The sequence below is a fragment of the Dendropsophus ebraccatus genome, chromosome 7 (assembly GCF_027789765.1).
Source record: "Dendropsophus ebraccatus isolate aDenEbr1 chromosome 7, aDenEbr1.pat, whole genome shotgun sequence".
NCBI classification, from domain to species: domain Eukaryota; kingdom Metazoa; phylum Chordata; class Amphibia; order Anura; family Hylidae; genus Dendropsophus; species Dendropsophus ebraccatus.
The window spans coordinates 20790416-20809031 of record NC_091460.1 but is presented as its reverse complement, the minus strand read 5'-3'; the positions used below and the strand labels follow the sequence as shown (position 1 = coordinate 20809031).

Below are 18616 nucleotides of genomic sequence, written 5' to 3'. Positions count from 1 at the left end.
ACTACACCCCTCAAGGAATCTAACAAGGGGTGCAGTGAGCATATGGACCCCACTGGTGACGGGCACAAATGTGGAACAATGTGACGTGAAAGGGAAAAATTTCATTTTTTCACTTTCATGGCACAAATGTGCCCGTCATCAAGGGGTCCATATCCTCTTTCCCCCCCCTGTTAGATTCCTTGAGGGGTGCAGTTTCCAGAATGGAGTCACTTGTGGGGGGTTTCCAGTGTTTTGGCAGCACGAGGGCTCTGTAAATGCGACATGGCGTTCATCATCCATTCTAGCCAAATCCAACCTCCAAAATCCAAATGGCGCTCCTTCCCTTCGGAGGCTTGCCCTGCGCCCACATGGCGCTTTATGTCCACATGTGGGGTATTTACGGACTCGGGGGAAATTGCTCTACACATATTGTGTGTTTTTTTCTCTTTTAACCCCTTGTGAAAATGATAAATTCAAGGCTAAACCAACATTATAGTGTAAAAAATGTAATATTTCATTTTCACGCCACATTGTTCCACATTTGTGCCCGTCACCAGTGGGGTCCATATGCTCACTACACCCCTTGTTACATTCCTTGAGGGTGTAGTTTCCATAATGGGGTCACTTGTGGGGGGTTTCAACTGTCTTGGCAACACAGAGGCCTTTTGAATGCAACATGGCCCCTCAAAATCCATTCCATCCAAATCCAGCCTTCAAAAACGAAATGGTGCTCCTTCCCTTCGGAGGCTTACCCTGCACCCGAATGGCGCTTTATGTCCACATGTGGGGTATTTACGGACTCGGGGGAAATTGCGCTACACATTTTGTTTTTCTTCTCCTCTTTTAACCCCTTGTGAAAATGATATATTCAAGGCTAAACCAACATTATAGTGTAAAAAATGTAATATTTCATTTTCACGCCACATTGTTCCACATTTGTGTCCGTCACCAGTGGGGTCCATATGCTCACTACACCCCTTGTTACATTCCTTGAGGGGTTCAGTTTCCATAATGGGGTCACTTGTGGGGGGTTTCAACTGTCTTGGCAACACAGGGGCCTTTTGAATGCAACATGGCCCCTCGAAATCCATTCCATCCAAATCCAGCCTTCAAAAACCAAATGGCGCTTCTTCCCTTCGGAGGCTTACCCTGCACCCGCATGGCGCTTTATGTCCACATGTGGGGTATTTCCGTACTCAGGGGAAATTGCTCTACACATTAAATGTTTTTTTTTTATCTTTTAACCCCTTGTGAAAATGAAAAAACATGACAAGTTTAATAATTTAGAGTAAAAATTTACAAAAATTACACTAAATGTTGGTCTAGCCTTGATTTTTTTCCATTTCCACAAGGGGTTAAAAAAGAAAATGAACACAAAACGTGTAGGGTAGTGTCCCCTGAGTACGAAAATACCCCACATGTGGGCATAATGTGCCATATGGGCACAGGGCAAGTCACCAAAGGGACAGAGCGCCATTTAGAGGCTGGAATGGAGGATGGAGGCCATGTCGCAATTACAAAGCTCCTGTGCTGCCAGGACAGTAGAAATCCCCAACAAGTGACCCCATTCTGGAAACTACACCCCATAAGGAATCTAACAAGGGGTGCAGTGAGCATATGGACCCCACTGGTGACGGGCACTTACGTAGAACATGTGCCGAGAAAATAAAAAATACAATTTTTTTCATTTTCACGTCCCAAATGTGGCCGTCACCAGGGGGCCATATCCCCGCTGCCCCCCTTCTTAGATTCCTTATGGGGTGTAGTTTCCAGAATGGGGTCACTTGGGGGGGGTTTCTACTGTCCTGGCCGCACAGAGGCTTTGTAATTGCATCATGGCATCCTCTAATGGGAATGGTGGCCATACCTACTTAGCTGGGGAAAAGGGACAATTCTAATTTATTTGGGGGCAATTGGGCCAATTATTAGTTTATAAGGTTGGAAATGACAGGTGTCCATCAAACTCAACCTGTGTTGATCCAGAGGAAGGCAAAAACCCCTCGTGAGGCAGACGACAGTAGCCTCATCACAGGGAAAAATTCCTTCCCGACTCCATAATGGCGATCAGAATAATCCCCGGACCAACGTGACCCCTGAAATAGGAATAAGGGACAGAATTTAGATAATGTAGAACCCCAGTGACGTGTGGTGCGCCTTGGAGCGATCCAGTATGCAGAGGCCGGGGGTATCAGGACAGGTGTCACACTGGAAAATGGTGTCCTTCCTGATCCCCTGTTACCCCACACTCTGCACTTCTTCTGGGGTCTCCTGTTCTCCAGTGTGGGGGACGTCACCTGGAAAATGTTGTCCTGGTGCGATACGGGGTCCCACATATCCAGAAGCGCTGGGTCCGCTCCATGGCTGCTAAATATTAGGGCGCTATTACTACTTCTGATATGTTCGGATCGTGCCGCAAGCTACAGTAGCTCGGGCAGTGAGGGACCGGAAGAGGGGGGTGCTGGTATAAATGTTATCCCCGTACAGGTGGTAACCTTTATCCAGCAGTGGGAAGATCAGTTCCCGGACGATCTCCCCACTAACTCCGAGGATGGGGGGGGGGGAGTGGGCATCTGGGGGCTGGATTCGGGTGTCCCTTCCTACATACACTCTAAGGGTACATGCACACTGCGGAATCGCGACAGATAACCCTTCGTGCATTCCACAGCTGGCACCCGCCGGCGGACTGATGCAGGCGCACGTCTCCACACGTGTCATAGACTCCATTCTATGCACGGGCGGATTCCGCTCTCCGTCCAACGTGTTCATTCTTTGGATGGACGACGGATTCCGCCCGTGCATAGAATGGAGTCTATGACACGGGTAGAGACATGCGCCCGCATCAGTCCGCCGGTGGGTGCCAGCTGCGGAATGCACAAAGGGTTATCCTTCGCCATTCCGCAGTTTGCACGTACACGAAATCTGTAAGTGTACCCTGAGGTACTGTCACAGAGTTTGTAGAATTTCACGCCATACCGTGATCTCTTTTTGGGACGGTACTGGCAGAAAAGACGTGTCTGGGGGGCAGCGCACACTACGCTACCCCCAGACACGTCACTGGATGATGAGGATGAATGGAGGAAAGAAGGACCCCCCCATTCATCCTCACTGGCTGTTTCGGTGTCGGAGGTAATAATAACGTATCCCTCTGACGCCGAAAACACCCTTGGGGGCCATCTTTATATGGGGACTAGTATATGGGGTATGTAGTGGTGTAGTGTCAAACTTTATTCAATGTAGTGTGGTGTAATGTAGTGTTTTTTACGTGTTTTTTTACAGTAAGTATAAAAAAAAAACCTACGCCAACAAAGGAGTTGCTGATAAATGCCGCACTTATGTGCGGCACTTATAAGCAGACCGTGGCAGTAGGATATAGAAAAAAAACACCCTACGCCAAAAAGGAGGAGTTGCTGATTAGCAGCGCACTTTCGTGCGATGCTGATCAACACTCAGCGGCGATAGGGTGCGGAAAATAGAAAAAAAAAAAATTTGGAAAAAAAAAACAACCTTTTTCTACATTCTGAATATCCCTGTAGCTGCTGATAAGTGTATTACACATATCAGCCGCTAGAGGGCAGCAGAGCGCAAAATCCGGAAAATGACGAGGCTGGAGCCGAAAATAGCCGAAAGAAGACGACGGGGACCGCCGGAAAGACCCGAAGACCGAACGGAATGACGGAGGACGCCGCGAACCCGGAAGACGCCGATCAGGAGCCCGGGACAGGTGAGTAATGTACAAATACCTGCTCTGGACCCCTCGGCTACCTAGCTGAGGGGTCCAGGGCAGGTATTTACTATATTGTGGGACTCTGATCGCCGTGCCACCGGCCCGATCGCCGTGAACGGCCGGCCGGCCGTTCACGGCGATCGGGCCGGTGGCACGGCGATCACCATTACTTTTTACAGTAATGGCGGTCGGTGCCGTCCTCGGACAGCACCGACCGCCATTTTTTTCCGGGTCATTGGGTCGCCGATGACCCGGAAAGGTTCCGATCGCCGCTATTGGCTGATCTGAATTGATCAGCCTATAGCGGCGATCGTAAGCACGGGGGGTGTTAACCACCCCCCGTGCCGTGAAGCTAAGATGGCCTGCTATGATTTATAGCAGGCCATCTTCCCCGACCGCTGTGTGTGAACACGCAGCGATCGGGGAAACATCGGGCGTACCCATACGCCCGTTTGCGTTAAAGCCCAGGCAACGGGGGCGTATGGGTACGCCCGATGTCGTTAAGGGGTTAAAGGGACCCATTTTGCTCTTAAAGGGACCTATTTTTGTCTTAAAGGGTCCCAGGTCGCTCTTAAAGGGACCCATTTCACTCTTAAAGGGAACCAGGTCGCACTTAAAGGGACCCATTTCGCTCTTAAAGGGACCCAGTTCGGTCTAAAAGGGACCCAGGTCGCTCTTAAAGGGACATATTTCACTCTTACAGGGACCCAGATCGCTCTTAAAGGGACCCAGGTTGCTATTAAAGGGACGTCGATCGCTCTTAAAGGGACCAGGTCGCTCTTAAAGGGACCCATTTTGCTCTTTAAGGGACATATTTCGCTCTTTAAGGGACCCAGGTCGCTATTAAAGAGACCAATTTCACTGTTAAAGGGACCCATTTCGCTCTTAAAGGGACCCAGGTTTCTCTTAAAGAGACCCAGGTCGCTCTTAAAAGGACTCATTTTGCTCTTAAAGGGACATATTTTGCTTTTAAAGGGACCAGGTCGCTCTTAAAGGGACTCCATTTCTTTTACTTCGATTTTGCATAATCCTGATTTCCTGCCAAGGAACCGCTCGGCTGCCTTTTTAGGTGTACGACCAGATAGACCCCTGTTTATTAAACAATTTCTTACAGCATCTGCACTTAAGAGGTCGCTGACTTACTTTGAAGACCTACAGTATGTACAGCCCCTGTTTCCCGAGACATGCTATATCTCTGACATATAAACGATTCTGCCCTCCCCCTACCACTCTCAGCCTCCTGCATTCCGGAGTGGTTGGGGAAAAAACCTCGCCCATTCGTTTTCTTCTCCTAACTGGGGAAAAATGTATGACTTTTGTCATAAGTCCTCGGTCTCTGTCAGGTATCAGGAAATGAATTACAAGATACTATCTCGCCAGTACTCTGTGCTCCTTCTCCTTGACCTATCTTCTGCCTTCGACACAGTTGACCATTCTCACCTTTTACAAATTCTTTCATCCCTTGGAGTCACTAGCTCAGCCCTCTCCTGGATCTCCCCTTACCTCTCCAACCGCACTTTAGTATCTCCCACTCCCACACCACCTCCTCTCCTAGTCCCCTCACTGTTGGTGTTCCCCAAGGCTCTGTACTCGGGCCTCTTCTCTTCTCCATCTATACTTCTAGTCTGGGACAATAGAATCCCACGGCTTTAGGCACCATCTCTACGCTGATGACACTCAGATCTACCTCTCTGGTCTACCTCTTTGCTATCTAGAATTCCCGAGTGTCTATCAGTTATATCTTCCTTCTTTTCCTCTTTCTGAAGCTCAATATGGACAAAACAGAACTAATCATCTTTCCCCCACCTCGCTCCACCCCGCTGTCTAATCTGTCAATCACTATCAATGGCTGCACTCTGTCCCTCAAGTACGCTGCCTTGTGGTAACCTTTGACTCTGGTCTGTCTTTTAAACCACACATTAAGGCCCTGACCACCTCTGTTTTTATTTTTATTTTATTTTATTAAAAAAAAAAAAAAAACCCGTGCAGTAAGTTGTATAATATAACTTTAATTGCAATGCCGTTACTGTGGTGGAAAATCAAACAAGTACAATGTAATTGCAAAACTGTGCAGTCTGTATGAGAGCTCCCTATAGACCTGATGCAATGAAGATGATAGTTGCAGTTTATTTCCCGGATGAATGTTGCTCTTACGAAGTCTTTTATCTCTATCTTCTATCTCTTATCTCTGGAGATTTCAATGAAGAAAATAAGAAACTGATTTATAAATGATATATGAGTGATGTAAGATTTAGAAACATCTGTTATCCGTACCTCGCATTATGATCTGGAAATAATATGGGACCTTATGTAACTACTCGAGCCCTTGTCTTTCTATTTGGTGCAGGTCTTCCAACTTTCTGCAGGTCACTGAGCAGTAAATTAATTCATGTAAAATATTAGAGAACTACTGAAAGATAAAGCTGTCATCCAACCATACCTGGTTATTTGCCAATTACAATCCGAGTTGTCCTTGAAACAATGACATTTGTTTGGCTTCAGCTTAAGTCTATAGATTCTTCAGTACCATCTTTAGGTTATTTTGACTCACAGTAAAATAATATTAAATACCACTGTCATTTTGAAGTTAAAATATTTTTAATAATAATAATAATAATAATAATAATAATAATAATAACAACAATATGTATTTGTATAGCGTTAATAGCTTCCACAGCGCTATTTTTGAAATATATGAAATTATAGGAATAAATAAAAATACAAAGTATGTACGAGACCTAATGCGCTCCTTTGAAGACAATGGGAAATCGGCCAGCAAAATTACGTCCCTAATCAATTGTGATGTTATCACCTGCTTTTGCAAAATATGTTTTTTTTTTATTTACCTGTTCACACATTGTTTTATGTTCACTCAAAATTACGTTGGTATTTTGGTATTATTTTACTGGGTGTGAACAGAGCCTTAATCTGTGCAAAGATCTCTTGAAACTGGAAATGACTTGTTGTTATCTTAGTCACAACTTATTGCTTGTTGAGTTTTTATAATTTCACTTTATTGCATTTGCTTGCATTTAACTGCTGTGATCAGTGCAATATACCTTAAAGGGGTACTCCGACCTTTTTAAATTTCTTATATGCTGCTGCGCTTGTATAGAACATAATAAAGAGTCTATTCTTACCTCATCATGCTCCCCTGGGGTCCCCCTGCAGATATGTTGGGTCCCCCGCTCGATGCTCCCACCGCCACTTCCGAGACAGACTCCTCTTAGCAGTGAGCGCCCGCTCAGCCAATCACTAGCGGCAGCACCGTCCCGTCTCAGTTCTCTCAATGCTGAGAGGAGTCAGTCTAAGAAGTATTTTTTTCTCATCGTTTTGCAATGAGAATTCCTCAGTATGAACCCACCCTTAGCCTGAATAGACCGGTGCTGATGCAGGAATGCATGTGTACAGTAGTGGATTATAATAGGGGCGTTTTGGGCGGCAGCCCGGGGCCCTGAGCTCCTGGGGGGCCCATGACCACCCAAAAAGACTTTCACTGGTGTACTGTCTCCTGGCTACACTTCTGCCATGATTTGCAAAAATCAGTTTTTTTTTTATGGCAATTTTGCACAAATCAGGACATCATGACATTATCTATCCTGTACTATGAACGCCAGGCTAGTGCTTCCATAGTTACAGTGGGGTGGGGAGGCCCAGGCTTGCTGAACAGCCCGGGGCCTATGGTAAAGTTAATCCGCCCCTGTTGCCAGTGTCATGGTCCTTTTTTTTTTTTTTTTAACTGCGGCCTGGTTCCTGCAAGTTAATTTCCAAGCATCGTCTGTGCATGAAGCACTGGGGGGCGATTTTCCTTCCCTCTGTGACAGGGTTCTGGTAAAATAATGGACCCGCGTCACAGAGGGGCAATGGTCGACTGAAAATTGTGTATCTAATGGTACATTCTCTGTAAAGTGTACATGTTGTTACAACTATCAAAATCTAAATCAACAGTACATGTGAAATGAAGCAAGTTTGCAATTTACATTCAATTTTTTTTTTTTTATCAGACTTTTCAGACTTATCTGAAATCCAGGTCCAGTCTCCTGAAGCTTTTTAGTCTTCTGCTGGTTGAAAGAAAGAAACTAAACACATTGGGGGAGATTTATCAATTTAGACTGGTGCAAACTGGCCACAGCAACCAATCACAGCTCCTGTTTCCTTTCACCAGAGCTGGAAGCTGAGCTCTGATTGGTTGCTGTGGCCAGTTTGCACCAGTCTAAATTTTACACCCTTTGATAAATCTCTCCCATGAAGTCCGGCCAGTACAGAGAGTAACGGCTCAATGTGTCCATCAATCACATGACTGCCGTCTCTGTGAGCGCTCAGATGACCTGGGAAACACGGGACTTCCTGTGCTTAGACTCTTTGAAAAGTCACAACACATGCATGATAACTAACTAGAAGAGTGTCAGCAGCAGATAGCTTCTAACTTCAATGGGCCTACCCCTGCCACAGCTCCCCATGAACCCTCTCGCTCGCTGTCTATGCGTGTAATAGCACAGACAGCATGTGGGGAACGAGGGGGAAGCAAGCGCTGACCTGACCGGTCGACACTTGCTTTCTCCTCAATATTGTTCCCTGTAATACGGCCTTTACTGTATTACAAGACTGTGGATTTACAATCACCTGCATTTTCTTAAAGAAGTATTCTGTCTATATAGAATATACACATTAGATCTAAAACTAATACATGTGTAGCTTCCATCCCATGATCTATATAGAAAATATGGAGAACAGCTCAGGGCTAGCAGTTATATATACCTCTATTGAATGTCCACATATAATAGAAGTATATACAATAGTTGTGAACCTTAATCTCTACGTGAAATTATTTCAACCTTCCTATAGTCTCATGTGGATCTTACTGAAGTGAATACAAGACAGTTACTAACAATTACACAGTACAATGAGGTCATGATAGAATTTTATTGGAATTCCATTATTACAACTACAGAACAATATGGCACTAGGAGTCACCTGTCCAATTTTATAATCTTCCTTGTATGCAAAATTATTACTTTATGGACTTCATAGAGAGGAGGTTACTGTTATGGTAAAATAACTACACGTTAGTCTATTAACAGCTTTAGATCAGGCAGATGGTATGGGAAGGCTTTCTGTACAAATTCTGATGGGTGGAGAACTGCTGTGGAGTAAGGGCCCTATTAAATGGAAAAATGGTCGTGTGAAAAATCGTTCATACTTAAGCCATAATTAGAGATGAGCGAACCGGGTTCGTGTTCGAGTCGATCCGAACCCAAACGATCGGCATTTGATTAGCTGGGGCTGCTGAACTTGGATAAAGCTCTAAGGTTGTCTGGAAAACATGGATACAGCCAATGACTATATCCATGTTTTCCACATAGCCTTAGGGCTTTATCCAGCAGCCACCGCTAATCAAATGCCGAAAGTTCGGGTTTGGATCGACTCGAGCATGCTCCAGGTTCGCTCATCTCTAGCCATAGTCTTTTGTATAATCCATTTTTATCAACATCCGTCACAAGTCACATACAGTACACAAGCAGAATTGCAATATTAGATGGCCAATAACACAAGCTGCTCGTGATAGAACGGTGTTTTATAAATCTTATCAACGTTGAACATAGCAAAAATATATGATGAACAAATCTTGGTATTCTACTATAGATTTCACCCCCAAAGCTCCTCAAAAAGGAAACATCTGAGCCAAAACTTAAATTTTAGAAACAATTGATCAAGTTTATTGGAACAATTAATTTAAAGACATGATAATAGAACAAGCATCATAAAAAAATCTTTATAAAACGGAGGACGACACAAGGACAGACAGCACAACACAAGGAAAGGGAGACAGCACGGATCATGCATGTGTCATGCGGGAGAGAAGTAAAATGCATGCTTTAGCCAACAAATTTTAGATATTCCAAAGTGCCATGAGCAAAGCGGGCCAGTAATATTAATAGTAAAGAGCAAGGTAATTCTCAGAGGTGAAAAATGAAAGACAGTGTAAAGTGTACTATAGATTCCAGCACATAGTGGTCCACAATATTGGACCTCTTCCGACCTAACTATTGAATTTCTCCAAAGAAGAGAAGAGAAAAATCATTTAGAGATGGTACAAACCACACAAAGAGAGAACGCAATAGGGTAGCGGTAGGGGATGAGCAAAATGTTGTCATGTATTGTATCAATCATTAAAAGAGATGAGCGAACCTTGAGCATGCTCGAGTCCATTCGAACCTGAACTTTCGGCATTTGATTAGCGGTGGCTGCTGAAGTTGGATAAAGCCCTAAGGCTATGTGGAAAACATGGATATAGTCATTGGCTGTATCCATGTTTTCCAGAGAACCTTAGGGCTTTATCCAAGTTCAGCAGCCCCAGCTAATTAAATATCGATCGTTCGGGTTTGGATGGTCTCGGACTCGAACCCGGTCCGCTCATCTCTAATCATTAACCGTGGTGAGGTAAGATTGGGAGTCATTATCCCAATCTGTAAATTTCAGTCACATACTCACTCGAAGGTCATTGAGCCAATGCCCACGGCAATCCCAGAAAGATGATGCTCCAAACTGGCCTCCCAGGTGAAACCATTATATTTTTAAGCAGCCAGCCTTAAAAACTCAGAGGAGTTCATCAATTGGTGTCGGGGGACCAAGTTGCCTCACATTTTGCTGAGCAGTTATGTTTCTTTGCCCCAATTTCCTCCATCCTCCTTATTTCCTTGACCTCCACTGTCCATTCACTAAGAAGCAGAGTAGCACGGCTTTTCCAGTGCCTGGGTATAATGGTGAGGGCCGCTGTAATTAAGGGTCACAGGATGCCCTTCTCGACATGCGAAAGCGATCCAGGCAATAAAGAAAGCAAAGCCACCTGAGGCGTGTGTGGTATCTTTTTACTTGCCTAAGCTTTGTAGATCCCTAATACTTTATCCCACAACGGCTGGATATCTGGGCTGGACCACCAGACATTTAATAGATGCCCTCGACCAATTAGGAATCTCCAGCAGTGATCAGAGGCCTCTGAAAACATGGCATGGTGTCTTGTTGGATAGTAATTAGAGATGAGCAAATAGGTCCAATATTGTGGATAATTGCACATTCGTTCACTCAAGTTCTGCATTTGTTTACTACTCGTTCAGTATAATTGCACATTGTTCATTGTTTTGCTGAGATCAGATGGAGTAAACGATCGCAGTAACGTTCCCAATAACGATCGGAACTAACTATAATTCTGTGTAATATGGTGAACGATGTCAGGTTAACGAAAAACAATCTTGTTTGCAATCGTTTGTCGGTTAACGTTAAAAAGAGGACCCTTAACACACTGGGGGAGATTTATCAAAGGGTGTAAAATGTAGACTGGTGCAAACGGCCCACAGCAACCAATCACATTCACAATGACATTAAGAAAAGCATAAATTGATTGCAAATTACATAATATTTTATATAAATAAGTTTGTTTTAAGTGGGAGACATTTTTGTTTCCTCTCTCCATTACTCTTCTTTTCAGGCTCCATCAGGATATTGTAACATTTAGGTAAAAACATGCAGCCCAATATTCCTCCCCCTGAGGCCAATATGGCGAATATCTCTACAGTGACCATGTGTTTCCCTGTACTGCTCAGATAGGCCGGGATGGCACAGATCCAGACACTGCAGAACACCAGCATGCTGAAGGTGATGTACTTGGCTTCATTGTAGATATCAGGTAATGTCCTCACCAGGAAAGCTAGAACAAAGCTCACCGCTGCCAGAAACCCCATATAACCCAACATGAGGTAAAAGGCCAAGACTGACCCTTCATTACACTGAATGATGATCTTCCCAGGATAATCCAGGTTATACTCCTGATATGGAGGAGACAGTGACAACCAGATAACTGCATTCAGGATCTGAATAGATGAACAGACCAACACTACAGTATAAGGAAGCTTAACCCCCACACACTTTCTCCAGGGACTGTCAGGTCTGGTGGCCTTGAATGCTATGCAGACTATGATGGTCTTGGCCAGGACAGAAGACACGGCTACTGTGAAGAAGACCCCATAGAAGATTTGTCTCAGCATGCAGGTTATATCCACTGGGCGACCGATGAAGAGAAACACACAGAGTAAGCTGAACATGAGAGAGTTCAGGAGAATGAAGCTGAGGTTCCGGTTATTGGCTCTGACAATGGGAATGTGCCGGAATAAAGTGAATATTCCAATTATACATAAAGTTATAAGAGATAGTAATATGGAGATGGTGGAAAAGACTAAAGCAACAACATCAGTCTCATAGGACAAAAACTCATAATATCTCAGAACACATTTGGTTTTCCCCTCATTCGGCCATTCATGGTCAGGACATCTCTGGCAATTTTCACTGTCTGGAAAAGAAGAAACAAAATGAATTAACAATAGTTTATAATTTTGCCAAATGCAGGGTGGAAGAGTTATTTCCATCAACTTGATGGTCCATACTAGGCTCTTCAGATTGCATCCCTTCCATTTCACATTAGGATAATATTTATTTATTTATTTATTTATTTTCTTTCTTAAAACCAGGAGATGGCGAGCTGGTGGTTGTAAATGATCATAAATATAGACAGGGGCGTAGCTAATGTCTCCTGGGCCCTGGAGATCAATGCCCCCCCCCCCCCTTTGCGACCAAGTAATGCTATTGGTGTATGTATGTATATATATATATATATATATATATATATATATATACATATACACACACGCCAAGACAGATATTATCAATAACACCAGCGTAAAGGAAGAGAAAATATTATCACCATACATATTACCACCATACTGTAACTGACCAAATCCTGTATACTGAGACCAATATTACCAGTATATAGGAAGGAAATATTACCGCCACACCACAACCACTACCATCACCACCATATTGTTACTGACCAAATCCTATATACTAAGACCAATAAAAAACACAGTACCAGATAACAAGTAACAAATAATTCCACCACATACTGACTAACACCACCACATACTGACTAATACCACCACATACTGACTAACACCAAAGCTGCTACTGAATAAGATCCACTGTACACAGATCACTATAACCTCATCCAGTCATATAGAGGTGGACGCAGCTGTACACAGGCTCTGTACTCCATATACATTACAGCGCAGTTATATCAGGTGACTCACAGGGGACGTCTTCTCTGATCAGAGTTCTTCCCTTTTCATTTTCTTCTCCATCTGCCCTGGGCCGTTATGAGAACTTGTCCGAGCCACGAATCCACAGAATCTGCAAGAGAAACATATTAGGCTCCTCACTCTGACACCATCCTCCTCTCTATACACACTGCACATCTGTATTGGCCCCTGTATGCCCTCATTTAGTAGGTAGGCTGACTCTATGTGACCCCATTATAGTATATGCCCCCCTCTGTGCAGACTCCTTATAAATGCCCCCCCATGTTGCCGCCTTATAGATGGCCCCCTCTCCCCCTGTGTTGCCCCCCTTATAGATATCCCCCTCTCCCCCCCCCTTATAGATGCCCCCCCTTATAGATGCCCCCCCTTATAGATGGCCCCCTCTTATGCCCCCCTTATAGATGGCCCTCTGTCTCCCACCACCTATAGATGGCCCTCTCTCCCCCTCCCTCCTATCGATGGCACCCTCTCTACCCCCTCCTTATATATGGCCCCCTCTCCCCTTCCTCCTATAGATGGCCCCATCCTATAGATGGCCCCCTCTCCCTTTCCTCCTATAGATGGCCCCCCTAAACCCCCCTCCTCCTATAGATGGCCCCCCTCAAACCCCCCTCCTATAGATGGCCCCCTCAAACCGCCTCTCCTATAGATGGCCCTCCTCACCCCTCCTCCTATAAATGTCCCCGCTAAACCCCCCTCCTCCTATAGATGTCCCCCCTCAACCCCCCCCATCTCATAGAGATGTCCCCCCTAAACCCCCCTCCTCCTAAAGATGGCCCCCCTCAAATTCCCCCATCTCATATAGATGGCCCCCCTCAACCCCCGTCCTATAGATGGCCCCCCTCAAACCCTCCTCCTATAGATGGCCCCCCTCAACCCCCCTCCTCCTATAGATGCCCCCCCCAAAAAAAACCCTCCTCCTGTAGATGGCCCCTCTCAAACCCCACTTCTATAGATGGCCCCCCCAAACCCCGCTCCTATAGACGGCCCCCTCAACTCCCTCTCATATAGACGGCCCCCCTCAACCCCCCTCCTCCTATAGATGGCCCCCCCTCAGCCCCTCCTCCTATAAATGGCCCCCTCAACCCTTCCTCTTCCTATAGCTGTCCCCCCTCAAACCCCCCTCCTTTAGATGGCCCCCCTCAAACCCCCCTCCCTCCTATAGATGGCCCCTGCAGGCAAATTAAAAAAAACAAACACACACACAACTCACCTAACCTGCTCCCCCGTCGATCCTCTCCTTCAGACTCCGTCTGCCCCCGGCTGATGCGCGGCTGCCGGGGGTGTCGCTTCCTATCCCCGGCAGCGCGTGCATCATAAAGTTCCCTGTGGCTGTGACGTCCTGCACAGGGAGCGCACGTTAGAGATACCCCCGGCAGCAGCCCATCTGCCGGGGGCAGACGGAGTTGGCCTCTTGTGACCGCAAGCAAAACAATGCTTGCGGTCACAAGAGTGGCCGATGGGGGGGCCTCGGGGGCCCTACAGGCCCCGCGGGCTTCCCCTTGTGGCGGGCTGGGTGGCAGCGGCGACCGCTGCCACCCTGGTAGTTACGCCACTGAATATAGACATGGCCATGACTATCTAAGGTCAGACATATACCTAGAGGAGGCTTTCTTCACAACTTCTCATGGTTTTCAAAGCACTTTGAAAAATGCAGGGAAGGGATAACATGGATGTAATTGCTGAAACCTTTATTCAATAGCTGATGATAGAGAACCCTCATCAGGGCCGGCTCCAGGTTTTTGTAGGCCCTTGGGCGACAGAGCCTCGGTGGGCCCCTTTGAGGAGCAAATCATGGAGATACAGGAGAGGAAAGATTTGCAGCTGCGGCATATCTTTCTCCTCCTGTATCTCCTCATCTCTGCGGGTGTCACATTGCAGAAGCTATATACAGGAGAAAATTAAAAGACCCAGCATGTCCATGTTGTATATATCACAGACATGGGCTGTATATAGGAGAACTACAAGCCCCAGCATGTTCACGTTAAAAATACACATAGCAGGAGCTGTATACAGGAGAACTAGAGGTATCAGCATGTCCATGTGTTATATATCTCACTGCAGAAGCTGTATACAGGAGAACTAGAGGTTTCAGCATGTCCATGTTGTATATATATCACTGCAGGAGCTTTATACAGCAGAACTAGAACCTCTAGTCCTGTATACAGCTCCTGCTATGTGTATTTAACATGGACATGCTGGGGCTTGTAGTTCTCCTGTATACAGCTCCTGTAGTGATATATATAACACATGGACATGCTTGTGCTTCTAGTCTAGAGGTCTCAACATGTTCATATGTTATATATGCCCTCCATCAAGTGTCCGATCACATGATCAGTGACATCATGAAAGGTCCTGCATCCCCCATAGGTGCAGCAGCTACTCAGCAGCTGTAGGGAAGTTTTCTGCAGAGAAACATGTGCCCGGGACTCCAGTATGTACCGCTGCCCCCTAGCTGTCCTATGCGGGCCTCTAGTGGCCCAGTCCCCTCTGTTACTACACTTTTTTTCTGACAGCATCAGACGGTATTGGGCCCCTAGAGGCGCTGTGGCCCCCCCCGGACTTGCCCTAGTCGGCCGGGTGCTGACGCCGGCCCTGGGCCCCCATCACCCCATCCTGCCCAGATTTTCCTGCTCCCTTATGCTGAATATCTTCAGTATAGGGAATCTAAATGAAAAACTGTGCAGTAGGGGGAATTATAACTCCTGAGAAAGCAGATCAAAATGTATATAGCGGGATGCAGTGTATACGGAGCAAGCCTGAGAGCACTATGGGTAATGCCATTAATTGTTTCTACAGAAGGACAGGGAACTGTCATATACAGGAATTAGTATAAATATATTAGTATTGCAATGTATTTTGCAAATAATGGCCAGCGTAGATGGCCTAAGCTGATTCAAGTAATGAAAAAAGTCAAAAGTTTTTTTACAACATAAGAAATGCTCCATGGTTTATGCTCCATAAAAAATAAAAAAAAACACCCCTTTTCCCATTTTCAAAGCAAAAAATTTATTAAAAAAAAAAAAAAAAAACACAAAGTAGGATTATATGTCAATTATATTTAGTATTTATCGCACAGTGAACACCATTATTTTAAAGAGTCACTGTCGCGAGAAATAGACAGGGTTCAGATCGCAAGTCGTTTTGCAATATAAGTTTTCTGGGTGACATTTATCAAGATTGGTGTCCCTGTTCCTGGTGCTGGCATTAGGCAACAAATCTACGTCTGCTTGGGAGCAGGTACATATTTGTGCCATGATTTACACCTGTCAGCAAATGTAAATCATGAAAAATCAGGTGTGGGAAAAGGCCACACCTCCTGCCCACCCATCAGGCGAGAGGGCTATATGGCTGGTGTACACCATGGAAAAAGGGCAAATCTGCCCCTTTTCCCTGACATATGCCAGGAGCGCATTTTAATAAATGTCCCCCTCTATGTTTAAATTTTACATCATAAATATGGGCACTAACGTCTCCATTCACTGCACATGTGTATAGCTACTGCACGTCCACATTCAGTAGCAGAGAATCCTTGGGTTGCTCACATTGTATGGTCAGCTCTCCTGTCACACATCACCAAAACCTCTGTACCCTTATACCCAGTGACATTATACTGATATTAGCAAATATTGGCATGGACCACAGTTTGGCCATATGTATGACAATGATTTAAAGGAGAATTGTGGCCAGGGAGACTTCTTCTTAGGAGGCCTACTTATCCAGTCAGTGGGGTAGCGGGGTCCTGTCTCTGCCACTGACTGGCTGAGCGGGAATGGATTATTATGTCCCAGGAAGCCGTTGGGGATCGGGGCATCAATATGCAGGCACCAGAGCTGGAGCTGCGGAGGTAAGTGCATGTTATTTTTTTCATCCTCCTCAGCACTTTTTAAAAAATCTCCCTGCCTCAACACTTCTCTTTAAACATAGATAAAATGAAAAAATAAAGTGATTATATTGCAAAACCTCTTTAGATCACAACTCCTGTTTATGTAAAAAAAAAAAAAAAAAAGTTAGCTTAAGGTACGCTTTACTGCTGCTATATAGTTAGATGAAAGTAGCGGTGGGTTGGGTTGTTGAAGTCTTGTGAACAGTCCGGGATCTAGACTACATTCAATCCATATAATCCCCCCTTTAGCTAAAGAAAAAAGAAATGAAAAATTAATCCTTACCTGTATTATTGGTAAATTCTCCTTCTGGACATGGGGCGCAGTCATAGCAGCAGCTGTGATATCCTTCCCTGAGAACCTTCCTGCTTCCTGGCCGACAGGGGTCATTACATCGGCCTTTTGGCATCTAAATAAAGTATATATTGTCTGAATACCTTCCTGTATATGATGCAATTTTTGTGTTATTTTATCTACCTAAAACAGGGTTGTCCAACCTGCCGCCCAGGATCACAATGAATGCAGCTCAGGACAAAAGTGTAAACTCACTTACATTATGATAAAATGTCGTGTTCTCTGGAGTCATTCAGTGTCTATCCCCCTGAACCTCCCCCTGTACATGGGCGTAGACTGAAACGTATGCTTCTACTGTATGTTCCTTATTTGTTAGTGAATGTTTGTTGAACACGAAACCAAACCGATCACGATAATTCTTTATTATGTTCGTGTTTGGGATCTAAACCGAACATTGGGATCACTGTATGGCTATGTTCACACAAGGTTTTTTCATCTCCGTTTGAAATGACGTCCGTCATTTTGAGTCTAAGATAACGGACGTCATTTAGCTGTCTAGCCTTCCCCTAGTGCAATGACGGCTGTTGGTCCATTATTCTAGTTTGGGTTACTAATTGGCCTTTGGATGCGTCTTAATTGAAAAGTCAATTGAATTTAATAGTAAAAACGGAGAAAGAACGGAGACAAAAGAAAAACTGTGTGTGAACAACTAATAAAAAAAAGTCTGCTTTTTGCAAAAGACGTCCGAAAATAATGATCATGTTCACCATTTTAACGTCTGCAGTAAAAACGTCCGTTATTCAATACACTGTATGCATTGGACGTCTGTCTTCCCATTGGCTTCAATGCATTGCATTGCAGTCAGTGAAATTGCGGTAAAAATGGACGTTATTTTAGATTGCAAAAGGGGATCCCTTTACTCTATTTTTGACGCTGTGTGAACATAGCCTTACTGTTCTCCGATCTTAAAGTGTTGTTATAACTTTCAAAACCTAAACAATAGATGTAAACGAACAACATGTTCCAGCAGCACCAGAAAAATGAAAAAAATTAAGGGTGCTTGTCTCACCAAACCGGACCTAGGTACGTATAACCATCCAGAAGAAGCAATGTGGAGACAGCACGTCCAAAAAAACTTTGCTTTTATTCACACCAATGCAACGTTTCGGCTCTTATTGTAGCCTTTCTCAAGCAGTGATACAACACACTTCCAAGTCTCAGTATACATGTGCAAGTGTTCAATATACAAGTGATTACATCATAATAATTTCAATTAGATTGTAGACAGCAAATGTAAACATATGTACATAGATCATGTGGCAAAAATCGCTAATGTGATAATGTGTTAATGTGCACACAGGTTCAGATAAATAAATAATAAACAGAACCCAGATGAATATACATTCATAGCGTCATGCAAGGAAATCCACATGGTAGATGGTCAGCTGGAGAGGACGCCGGCTCCTATGACTGACGTCACTAGCGCCGGGCAAAGGAGGCCATCACGGGCGGTCACATGATCGGTCACATGATCCCACCCATATCACGTGACTCGGGCTCACCCCCGCGCATGCGCATCGTGGGTCAGG

At 44.9% G+C, this 18616-nt stretch overlaps 1 protein-coding gene across 1 annotated transcript; it reads right to left on the bottom strand.

Annotated features, from left to right (window-relative positions):
• Positions 1 to 11121: 11121 nt before the first annotated feature.
• LOC138796477 (vomeronasal type-2 receptor 26-like) lies at positions 11122 to 14164 on the bottom strand. Its single transcript, XM_069976082.1, has 2 exons — positions 14068 to 14164; positions 11122 to 12047 (listed from the first exon to the last, which is right to left on the bottom strand). The coding sequence occupies exons 1-2, from the start codon at positions 14162 to 14164 to the stop codon at positions 11122 to 11124; spliced, it is 1023 nt and encodes a 340-aa protein (XP_069832183.1).
• Positions 14165 to 18616: the final 4452 nt, after the last annotated feature.